Source organism: Copadichromis virginalis, linkage group LG20 (genome assembly GCF_057382275.1).
Source record: "Copadichromis virginalis isolate Kocher_CV1m ecotype Utaka linkage group LG20, C_Virginalis_male_GT1.1, whole genome shotgun sequence".
NCBI lineage: Eukaryota > Metazoa > Chordata > Actinopteri > Cichliformes > Cichlidae > Copadichromis > Copadichromis virginalis.
Genome location: NC_140637.1, coordinates 23,323,903 through 23,335,539, shown reverse-complemented (window position 1 = coordinate 23,335,539; position 11,637 = coordinate 23,323,903). Strand labels below are relative to the sequence as shown.

General features: G+C 41.0%; 2 protein-coding genes across 2 annotated transcripts; both read right to left on the bottom strand.

Moving 5' to 3' along the window:
* Positions 1 to 1,475: 1,475 nt before the first annotated feature.
* aar2 (AAR2 splicing factor) lies at positions 1,476 to 5,179 on the bottom strand. Its single transcript, XM_085444466.1, has 3 exons — positions 4,077 to 5,179; positions 3,766 to 3,995; positions 1,476 to 2,552 (listed from the first exon to the last, which is right to left on the bottom strand). Exons 1-3 carry the CDS (start codon positions 4,837 to 4,839, stop codon positions 2,385 to 2,387), a joined length of 1,161 nt encoding a protein of 386 aa, XP_085300592.1. The 5' UTR covers positions 4,840 to 5,179; the 3' UTR covers positions 1,476 to 2,384.
* Positions 5,180 to 5,912: 733 nt separating this feature from the next.
* LOC146684842 (uncharacterized) lies at positions 5,913 to 8,311 on the bottom strand. Its single transcript, XM_085443103.1, has 5 exons — positions 8,187 to 8,311; positions 7,801 to 7,935; positions 7,450 to 7,506; positions 7,121 to 7,261; positions 5,913 to 7,017 (listed from the first exon to the last, which is right to left on the bottom strand). The coding sequence occupies exons 1-5, from the start codon at positions 8,187 to 8,189 to the stop codon at positions 6,889 to 6,891; spliced, it is 465 nt and encodes a 154-aa protein (XP_085299229.1). The 5' UTR covers positions 8,190 to 8,311; the 3' UTR covers positions 5,913 to 6,888.
* Positions 8,312 to 11,637: the final 3,326 nt, after the last annotated feature.

Sequence of the window (11,637 nt, the reverse complement as noted above, 5' to 3'; positions counted from 1 at the left end):
CAGGGCATGTCAAATAAAAGAGGTCCAGCTGAAGAGAAAAGGGTTCAAGAAGTGCAAGAGCAAGATTAACGGGTGAACAGATCAATGAACCAACAGGAGAGCACAGTCTGTGAAATCCACCGTTGTAATTGAAAGGATGGAGCTGAAAGGTATGGGTAAACTGTATAGGAGTTGTAACTGCATATGTATACAATTACATTCCTCCTTTGGTGTTTTTCCACACCGCTCTAGATAATCTTATATAGATATTTGAAGATAAGTGTTAAGAGTGATGGTGGAAGAAGAAAAGGTCGATTAACAAAAAAAGCTCTTATCCCAGTCATCCATGTCATCATGATAGCAGCACCTTTTATCTTCTCTTTACTCTTCTTTAAGTGAAAAAAACTTATCAAAGCTACTAAATTGTTGGTTGAGTGTGGAGTAAGTGCATATGAGAGCATGAGGGTGGGAATGGATGTTTGTATCTGTGTGTGCCTGTATGTCTGTGTCTATATGTCAGGTTGGGTGTCAGGCGCCACCTCTCTGGGGACATCTCAGGCCCTCCAAGGTATGGAGGCCTATCTCCCCCTACCACCACTTCCCCTGCCAGTGGCGGTCCCCCTCGGACATCGGTGCGTTGGTGGTTCTTTGTGTCCGGGGGTGGGCGTCCAGGTACACACCGGCTCACTCCTTGGCGGCCGCTTGTCGGGGCCTGGAGCCTGGGGCTCGCTCGGGCCACTTCGGAGGTGGGGTGCCCCCGGCCTCTCAGCCTGGGGCTCGGTCACTCAGGCGCGGCTGGCTGCCGGCGGAGCTCACGGGCGCGTCACTGCAACTCCCCCTGGCTTCTGCTCCGCGGCTGCTGAGTGAGCCCTCATCTGGGACTCTCCTCAGCTCTTTCTGGGACAGTGCTTGTTTTCTTTTTTCTTTCTCAGCAGGTGACCCAGGTGATTGATATATGCATTTTTTATTTCTTTTTTTTTTCTGCTCATTCTGTTGGTTTTTGTCTTTTGCCCTTCTCCCCCGTCCCTCTTCTCAGCTGTTTCTCTTTCCCTCTTTCTTTCTCTCCTTATTTCCCCCAGTCAAGTCTGTCCCGTATTCAGTAAGTGAAAATAAAATAAACAATAAAAGGTGAATCAAATGGACCATTACGGCAAGGCTGGGATGGTCAATTTGGTAAAGTAAATCCGTTGGGCATCTTTCTTTGCCTTTAGACAACAATTCTGATGGCAAAAGAGCCAAACGGGACAGGCAAAAAAAAAAAAAAAAAAAAAAAAAGCTACTAAATTGTATGAAATTCTTCTTACAAGTCCTTCCCACCAAAAACAGCAGCTTTTATCGATTGTGGAACTGACAATCTGCAAATATGGTGTTATAGAGCAGCTTTAAAGCTGTAAATAAGCCTATGTGCGCCATCTAGTGGAGGAGAAAGAGAAAAGACATGGCAGCAAGTATTGAAAGCTTCATTAATGATAAACAACAGTGACAGAAACCACCAGACACAGGTGGATATTTTGTTTCAGAAGTGCTGTTTTTATTAAATTGATTACAGTAAAGAAATATAATAAAAACAAAATTTAACAAAGCAGTACTTTAACAAGAAAATCATTACTTTATGAGTTCCAACCCTTTCAGAAAACCTGGTAAATCTTGTGAGTATGCTTTTTCCCACAGGTGTAGTGCAGCTCACACACGATCATTTCAATGCACTCTGCAAAAGAACTAATAGAGCTACACAAACTAACATTATGAGGATTCCTTGTAACTAGGAGAAAGACAATGATGGTAGCAAACAGCTGGAAGCAGTCGCAGTGACCAACAACACGCTCAGCCTCTGAATGACTGAATAGGTTCTGTCTGCAATCACTCTCAGACAGACAGGAGAAAGTATGCTGTCTAATTTATGAACACAAACAGATTCAACACAACACAATCTTTCTGAGTCAGTCTCTGCTGAACCAGACTTCACTGCATCTCTCTGCAACTGTTTTCCAGCTGCTAATTTAAATGTGAGGCTGCCGAATGCTTATGTGACTCTGCAGCTGAATCATCGTCCTGCAGCAGCTGTGTCACCATTCGTGTAGAAATGTCTGAAATTATGCTTCAAAACTATCAGGTCCTAGCTGGACTCTGAATGTAAGTACATAATGTGAATTTCAGTGTATTGCCATTTTATCACCATCACCAAATCCACTTTAAAGATAGCAGTTGTCTGCAAGTGATCACAGACTTGGTCGCCATCTTCAAAGCAACTATTTGAAAGCCAATGAGATCAGTCAGTTGCAAAAATGTTTGGTCGTGCCGTCGTCTCCACCCACTGTTTTCCCTAGTGTGACTGTAGCATAAGATACTTTGTGGATCTCCTTCTGTGTTCCTTTTTCTCGGTGAGGAGAGTCCATTGAGTAGTTTCAGTCGACTGTCACACCTTCAGGCAGCTCCACCACAACAGGTTCACAGTCGTCCAAGTCTGAATCGAAATCCCATCTGAACTTCTTGGTCAGGTGGGCTTTGAATTTCTCTGCTCTCTTACGCAGGTTGGCATCTACACCAGGCCCTATGGCAAACTGGAAAAAATCCTGTGAAGAACAATTAATCAAACAATTTTATAAACTGGTAACTGTAAATGTGATCTGTAAAAATTCAGGTGATGCTTTGATACTGTGGTCCATTTTCTGTTTGCAAGCATTTCTGTGTGTCGTGGAGATCATTCAGGATTATGAACGTATGTTGTACGGATCGAATTATAAACTGTCCTCAGATACCAGCCATAAAAAAATAGTGTTGTGAAAGGTATTCAACACACTGGCAATTTAAACATCCCTTTCTCGTTGCATACGAATTATTATCTTTATAATTTATTTTTTTACATTTAACCAGAAGAGCATGCAAAGTGTGGAGCAAGCCCAGGTTTAATCCCCGCTGGGGTTTAAGTAGTACAAATGCAGGGTTCAACATAACCAACAGGCCAATGGCCCAAGGCCAGCAGAAAACTCTACTGGGAAAGTTGATAGCCCAGCTGCTGACCCATTTGGACCAGTGACGGTGTTTCCACTGACCGATTTACCCCTGAACAGAGCTGACCGAAATGATCGACTGTTTTTAGCTGCTTTGACTTCCATTTTATTTATTCCACTACATTTATTTTAAACCTTTATTTACAGCTTTTTTCCTAATAATCTTCTTCTTTTAGCTGCGTCATTTAGGGGTCACCACAGTGGATAATCTGCCTCCATCTCCGCCTATCCCTAGCATCCTTCTCTGTCACACAAACTCTCTGCATATCTTCCTTCACTACATCCATGAATCTCCATATTCAGCTTCTTTTGTACAATCTGGCCACTATCCCTCCTCTGCATATGTCCAAACCATCTCAGCCTTCCCTCTCCAAACTCTCAAACCTGAGCTGTCCCTCTGATGTACTCAATTCTAATTCTGTCCACAGATCACAATGTAGTCTGAATACAGCTTGAATCTACTAATAAAAAATTATATGTTCCTATAGTATAATCTTGAAATTAAACTGTCATTTTTGTGGGCCAATAAAGTCACACAAGGAGCAAGTAAAAGGCTGATCTTCTGGCTTGTTGGTTGAAAAGTGTGATACTGGTTAATGGACCCTAAATTACTTAAGATTAGTTTGCAAGAACACATTTTTTTAACTTTTTAATATCACAACATCTTAGTTCACATCTAAAATCAATTTTGCACCAGTGAGATGAATATATATTATTTAGTTAGATATAAAGGAGCATCAAGTGACAAACACTATAGTCTGATTTGTGCATGTACCTGCAGCGTGGAGGTAAGGAAGTTGTTTTGAGATACAATGTCAACAAAAAAATCAGGAGGTATTTCTCCAAGCTGGTGGTAGAGCACGGCGATGAGCCCCAGGTAGAGGTCCTTGCGCTTCAGAATGGACTCCTCTGAGCGGCACAGCAGAGCGAGGAGGCACTTCCAGTGCTCGAAGCCCTCGTACACATTTCCAAAGAGAAAACACACAAAGGCAAACTGCAGCTCACCTGAGAGAGGGGCTAAATGTCAGTACTTTTTCTTGCATAATGAATCAAGAGTAACCCATTTTTAACAAATGTGATACATACCCAGCACGTTAAGAGCCTCCTGCATGTGGTTCTTCTCCAGCACCGTCTCCAGAGCGTAGCTCAGGTCCATGCTGCACTTGGTGATCTCAGCCGGCGTAGCCCCGGGAGGGTAGGTCTTCTTAGGGATGACAGAGAAGCGCAACTCCGTACCCTCCCTTTGTTTCATCTTGGGGAGCCTGTCAAGCCCCTCTTTCATGCTCTGACAGGCCGTGTCATTCCTCGGCTGCTCCGCCCTGTCTTTGGTGTGTGTGAACTGAAGCTCGGGAATCACGTCACTGAATGCACATACTCGACCTGAGAGAGGCTGCAAGTTTTTGGCCATTTCCTCACTGATACGGTCAGTGAGGGACACCCACTTCCTCATCACCTCATAGGGATAGGGGCCCAGGTAAGGATCCAGCTCGCGCAAGCTGGCACGAATCCGACTCAACTCCTCTTCATTCTTGGAGGCTGAGAAGTCCAGATCTTCTTCCTTGGCGTCCCAGTTGGCCAGTATGATCTCTCTGGGTTTGAGAGAGAGGAAGAGGCCTGTCTTCGGGCCAATTTGTCCTCCATAGCCTGACGAGCAGTAGTGGAGGAAGTGCAGACCAGGGGGGATCATTTTAACACCCCGGAAACGAGGACCCACTTGCCAACTCTTGCAGTCGATTCCGAGCTCTGTACCCTGAGGAACACCCAGCAGCACGAGGGTAGCTCCCTCCTCGAAAAGCCTCAGGGCAACATCTGGATCCATGTCCACACTACCACTGCTGCTGCTGGCCATGTCTTTTAAGGGGTACTTAACGTGAATCTACTAACGAATTAACTAACTAAACTCTGCTCTCACCTGTTAAATGCAGATCACTCAAACGGATTTCCTCAAAAGGTCAGAGAGCCGCTGCTGCTTTGACGCTAATACTTTCAATTGATGCGATTCTCGATGACTGAAAACATGGCAAATTTTTTTTTAAAGCTACACTGTGTTAGTAACTTCGGTGTAATAGCCTTTCTCACAGCCACACTTCATACATCCAGCTGTTGACGTTTCGAGTCGTTCGTATGGTGGAAGTTGTGCCACAAATTTCTTGCTCCGGACGGAAACAGTACCATGAAACACATTTGTGTCCGTCTACTTTTAATTTAAATACATTAATTAATAAATTTAAAATGTTATAAATCGTTTATGTATAATAGAATAATTATATAGATGTATTATATGATTTGTGTATGTGTATAGTTATTGTATATTATCTATATTTGCACTTCGTCTTTTGCTTGCTGCCTGTAGGTGTCGCCAGAGATCTCACCCTATGCATCGTCCTCTGTCTCACCAAACCTTGGCATGCTCCCCTTCGCTACATCCACGAATCTCTGTGGTCTTGCTCTTTTCTTCCTCTTCATTCTTGTATCCGCGCATGTCCATCTCAGCCTTGTCTTTCTAACTTTGCCTCCAATCCACTCAACGTAAGCTGGCCCTCCAGTAGACTCATTTCTAATCTTGTCCATCCTTGTCACCACAAATGAAAATCGTAACATTTTCAACTCTGCCACCTCCACCTCCTATATTTTTGTCTGCCTTCATTACCTCTGCTCCTTGCATCCTCACCTTTACCCCCTCTCAGTCACACACATGTCTTGCTTCTTCTGACTTTCATTCCTCTTCAGTGCACACCTCCACCTCTCCAGGCTCTCACCCCTTCTCACTACTCTCACTACAGATCACAATGTCGTTTACAAACATCACAGTACACAGAGACTCCTGCCTGACCTCATCTATCAGCTTGTCCATCACAACTGCAAACTACAAAGTGGCTAAGAGCAGATCACTAATAAATAAATAGCAGATTGGTTGGGGTTTTTTTGCTACACTTTATTTAAAATATAATGATTTAGCCAGCATGTATTAATATCTGCTTTATTCACATTTAGCTTTTTCTTGTGACCTCTTTATGGAAGCTTTTTTCCGTCACTCAGAAAAAAAAAAGTAGTTAGAAGCTAAGTTAGAACTTTTTTCACAAAACGTCAAGTTACTGACTAAATGTTTTAAAATTGAGTGATTTGTCATGAGTAGAAAATTTCAAGACATCACCTGAAAATTTTGACTAACAAAAAAAATTAAATTAAAATAAAAAAAATCTTGATTGACAGAAACAAGCTTCTATATGTTTCCATTCTTTACAATAAAGACATTGTGCAATATTTATTGAATGACATTTTGTAACACTAACATTCATTCCTTAATCAAAATAATGAAAAAAAGGATGGTTATATAATATCTTGCAACAAAAGTCTATTGTAGCTGATACACCTATAGCACCCCTAATAATAATAATTAATTAATTAATATCATTATTACAATAACTGCATAGGCTCACTTCAGAATAGTATAAATCAAACATGTACAAATTTTATTATGTGGCATATACTCAACTATATAACCGACATAAGAACATTTTTGGGTATGATGACATGTGGTTTGCAAACACAAAACATAAGAGTTTGTACAACAGGAGAAACTTTTAAAATGGTCTAAAAGTATCTGAACGCGTCGATCTTTAGCTTATCTTTGCTTACTATATAAAGCTATTCCATAAAATGTAGCAATGCTGACATGCAGATGCTGGTGTAGCTTTTAATACACAAGACACTGAGAACTTGACAACAGTAAACATTCATGACTTTGCTTTTGAAAAATAGCTGTCTAAACACAGTCACTGATTGGTCACATGTAATATTCGCTATCTGTAGCAAGGAACACTGTGTAAATTCACCTTATGTCTTCATGAGAAAGTAGCACAGGCCTATAGGAACCAGGGAGATACATTTCCTACTTTTAAAGCACAGAGACACTTTGAAGTTTTTGCCAGCAAGTGATCAGTGCCTTGATAACTCGGATTAACCTCATCCTTTTTCTCTTCTTTCCTCGTATTTTCTGGACAGCTGAACAAGAGGTTTTATTTCCCTGAAAAAAATGGAAAAAGAAAATAGCACAAGAGCGGTTTGGCTTGTTTTCTCACTGTGCGGTGGTGCTGGGGGCTCAGAAGAACACATTAAAGTCATCTTACCAAATACTGGGGACGGCAGTTTTGCACAATTAGCTGCTCCATGCTCTCAACTGGCTTCTCCAGGTCAGATTGATTTTTGCCACTCCCCTGACACCGCATCTGCTGTGTCATACCATAGATGGAAACCAGGATGCGACGTGCCTGCCATGAGATAACAGCCCAAACGTGTAGAAAATTAAAAAGGTGGAATAGTCCATCTAGCATGTCAGTCAAAGGTTGAAAACTTCTTCTGTATTTACCCAAACGTAAATGTACAACATGTGCCATGCAGGTTGTCATTTTTACCCTGTCCATGGTGCTGAAAGTGCATATAATGTAGTGCCACTTACCTTTCCTGAGGGACAAGGGTCTCTCTCTTTAAATTTATTCGCCGAAACAGTCAGATTCTGCAAAAGAAAAAGCCCAGTGTTGAGTTATTTAAGACATTTATTTGGCTTGTGATGCAAAAGAGAGAGGGGAGAAAGAGCTTTACTTGAAGAGCAAACACTGGAGGGCAGCCTAGCACATGTTATTAACTCACAAGCTTTATCACAGCTGTAACTGATTGCAGTGAACTTGCATTTAATGGTAGTTTAGTTAGTGGGGATGTCTGCCAATACAATACTTAAAACACAATCATTTTTAAATATCTACCACAGTTAATTAATCCCACAGTCTTATGATAAACTTTGCAATCATACCAGATTCTGTAGTTCAACGGAGATGACTTCTCTGTAGGAGCCCAGTATTTCTTTATAGTTACATCTACTTTTCCCACAGGAGTAGGCCAACAAGACAGCCACCAGGACACTACGGAGCAGAGTTCCAGTCAGACACTATGAAAAGAGAGCAGTGTTACAACTCTTCACAGGCAACCAAGGAAAACAGGCCACGAATCATCGCTCAATTTGGCTCCCGCTGAGGCGCACAGTGCGTTAAAAGCATCTGTCAGTTTCCAGCTGTCTGCGCCACCTGACATCTCGACCAAAGTCGAAATAACCACATTAATATACGTCGGTGTGCACGCTTCATCAGCAGCAGCTCATTTACTGCGTAAGTACGCACCAGATGTTCAAACTGCGCTTACCATTTATCATGTTTTTCTGCAGGATCTTCAGACGAGCAAACCCATCTCTAGTCGTGACCGTCTTCGCTCATGGTGAGCTCCAAACTTTCACTTTTTTTTTTCTTTGGCTCCCCTTCAGTACTTTTGCACTACCTGTGGCGGAGACGTTAATACGGCGACGGGTAGACTTCCGATGTGGCGCTCCGTGGCTTCCAACATTACCAAACTGACTGCTCCTATTTCCTTCCCCGTCGTGGATTGCTGACGCCGGGCTTAGGATTTCACCAAACTCCAGTCCGATCAAGTCAAGGACAACTTCTGCAATCAATCATTTGCCTCCATCCTTTCGGTTTCGTTGGAAAGACACGACGCGGCATTTATCCAAAGCGCCGATTTAAACTTTTTAAAAGCTTGTTGTGATAGCAAAAGAAAAAAAAGGCAGCCTACAACATAAAAAAATGGAATGAAATACCAGAGAGAGCAGTCAAAACTATGACCCTGCATGGGAACTGCTCGGGAGGATGAATGTCACTCTTAGAGTGAAAGTGTGGGAAATCACATCTCACAAACAAAGTGTGCAGTCAGAGTTTGAGTTGACATTTAACTTACAGCACAAGAAAAAAAAAGTCTTAGAAACCAACTTGTTTGGGAGAAACAGTGAATTCTGCAATAAACTTTGTCTGTTTATTGGATGCCTGCAAAGTATTTTTAAACACATTTCAGAAAAGATATGTAGAAAGGACAAAAATCGTGGCTACATGATATAATCCTTGAGAAAGAGTTTATATACTGTCATGTGTTTCTAAACAGATATAGCCAAATCTGGAGAAGACACAAAACATATAATTCCACAAAAATGTAAAGTGTTTAACAAACACAGCTACAGATAAAAACACCTTAATGTGTTCAGTTCAAACATTCTGTAAAGGTGAAACTGCCCTTTTTAGATAGTTCTTGTATAAAATGCCTGAAATATGCATTTATTTCACAATTGTAACAACCACATAGACTGAACTCAGAACAATAAATCAAAACAATAAAGCATAATTTTTGATTTAATAGTACATTTTTACCACCTTCAATGTGAGCTATAAATATAATTCGTTAACAGAATTCTCATGTGTGCCAAATCCAGCTGACAGTGTGCTGGTTTGCTGTGAGATGACTTGAAATGGCTGGTCACAGGCAGCTAAAGAATGATGAACAGATCAAGCATCGTGAAAGCAAAATAAGTGCTTGTCAACACACCAGAGAACACATTTTCTCATTTAAAGATTTCACAAAAACAAATTCAAGTGTTACAGAGTAGGGCTGGGTATCGTCACTGATTTCTAGAATAGATTCGATTCGATTCGGATTCACAGGGTCCTGAATCGATTCGATCCACGATTCGATTCAATTCGATTCGAATCTGGGAAATTTTGCCTCAGACAGTCAGAAATGTTATAATTCAGATCAGTACATTTACATATTTTTGTATCTATAAAAAGGAAGCTGACACTTTCCAGACTTTATCAAAGGTGTGAGCATCACAGCAGATGCCTTTGTGTCAAAGTAGCTGAAGATAAAACACAGAAAAACATGAAGGTTTTCCTGGCCTGGGATTTTATAAAAATATTCTGCAGTACATCAAAAACGAAAGAAAACCATTAATCAACATATGAACATTATCTCTGAAGTTACAGTGGTTTTATTAGAGACACAGCGTTTTGCATTTTGTATAATTTTAAAAAGTTTAAATTTGTTCAGAAGCCTATTGAATGGCAGAAATTAGGTTTTCTTTTCGGAAGTAAGTAAAAGGAAAAAAAAAACAGTGGCCGACAGCGCTGTAAATAACGGTAGACTTGTGCGTAACAAGCAAGCGAATAATGCAGAAAACAGATTTCGTGAATAGACGGGAAACTGTTCTTGAAGTACACTGAGAAAGAGAGAGAGAGAGCTGTGCATGAAGTGTGATTTTATTGTGGTGGAAGCAAAACAGAAAAAGTCAGAGGGAGTCCATGACGATGTTTTTGTGAAGCGTAGTTGGGATCTTCTTTTGCTGCTGGTTTGGTCAATATTGTTTGGAGAGAGATAAAACTAACAGCTTTAGAATCAGCGCAAAAAGGGCGTAAACACAAAGCGCGGACCCGCGGATCAGAATCAGCGAGCTGTCGGCTTTCAGCCCAGACCGTGTCCGTGCTGTCGGGTGAGAAAGGCGACATCTCACTGATTCTAATCCGCGGGTCCGCGCTTTGTGTTTACGTCTTTGTGCAGAAGCCGTGTACCTGCTCTCATTTACTGTTTTAAATGTTTGGTGGTTGTCAAAATTTTGTGACGTTTCACCTGAGATTCTTGAATTTTGGGCAAAATACATTTATATAAAAAAATCGATTCGGGATTTTAATGAATCGATATCACGTTATCCAAGCCAGAATCGATTTTAATCGATAAATCGATTATTAAAACCCACCCCTATTACAGAGTGAATATGGACGTTAAGTACAGACTCTCAGCTTTGAGTTAAACAAAAATATTGCATGAACTGTTGAAAAATCACAACCATCTTTCACAGTCACTTATTTTCAGCAGCTAGAATGTAATTTAATAAATTAATGTGGAATGAGTTTCCTACTTTGTGGTGTTTAGCCCAACATTTAAGTTTTTCATGACTCTTTCTGTCTTGTGTCATCACAACACTAGTGATTAGTGAAACTGGAAAGCATGTGTGTCTGTGCATCATACTGTTTCCAGTCCATTTTTTTATTAGATGCTGTATGCTTGATTTATGAGCCAATGGATGGCTGTGCCAAATTTTTTTTGTCCCGTCATTCTGGTAAAGGTTGATGTCAGTTTTATTTGTTTAAAGAATGGTGTTTCCAAACTGCTCTGGCAAAGTCTTTCCTTTTACTTTCAGGTATGGTTTGAACCTTGTCGTTAACCCTCTGTATCCTTATAATTAGAGCCCGACTGACTTAGTTGTATGCCAGTCTATTGGTACCTGCATTTGTAACAGCTCATAAATGACATAGAAGAGAGAAACGCCCTTCAACCACGTTGTGGGTGTTGATATTGCATAAGTTGTCCACCAGAGGGCACTCTGCAACTTCCCTATTCGCAACCCACCAAACGCAACAAGCAGCTGATCCGTGCAGCTTCAGGTAGGGGATAAAAAAAAAGTACCGTACACGTAACAAATGTTTATGTTTATTTTATGTCTTCTTTAAAAAAAAGAAAAAGATATCGACAAATATATCGCAATATCATATTTTTAAAATAACAAATATCAGTATCGTCCTAAATATCAGTCAGGCTCCATTTACAATGGAAAGGATCCCAGGATCATCCACCGGTGTTGTCATCCATGGAAATGTGGACTTTGTTATGTTGCAAAGTGCCTTGGTTTGTTTTTTTTCCTGTCTAAATGATTTGGCCTCTCTAATGCACTCGCTATCACGCTGAAGGAGCTGTTTTTTCTTGTTTTGCAGCTGAT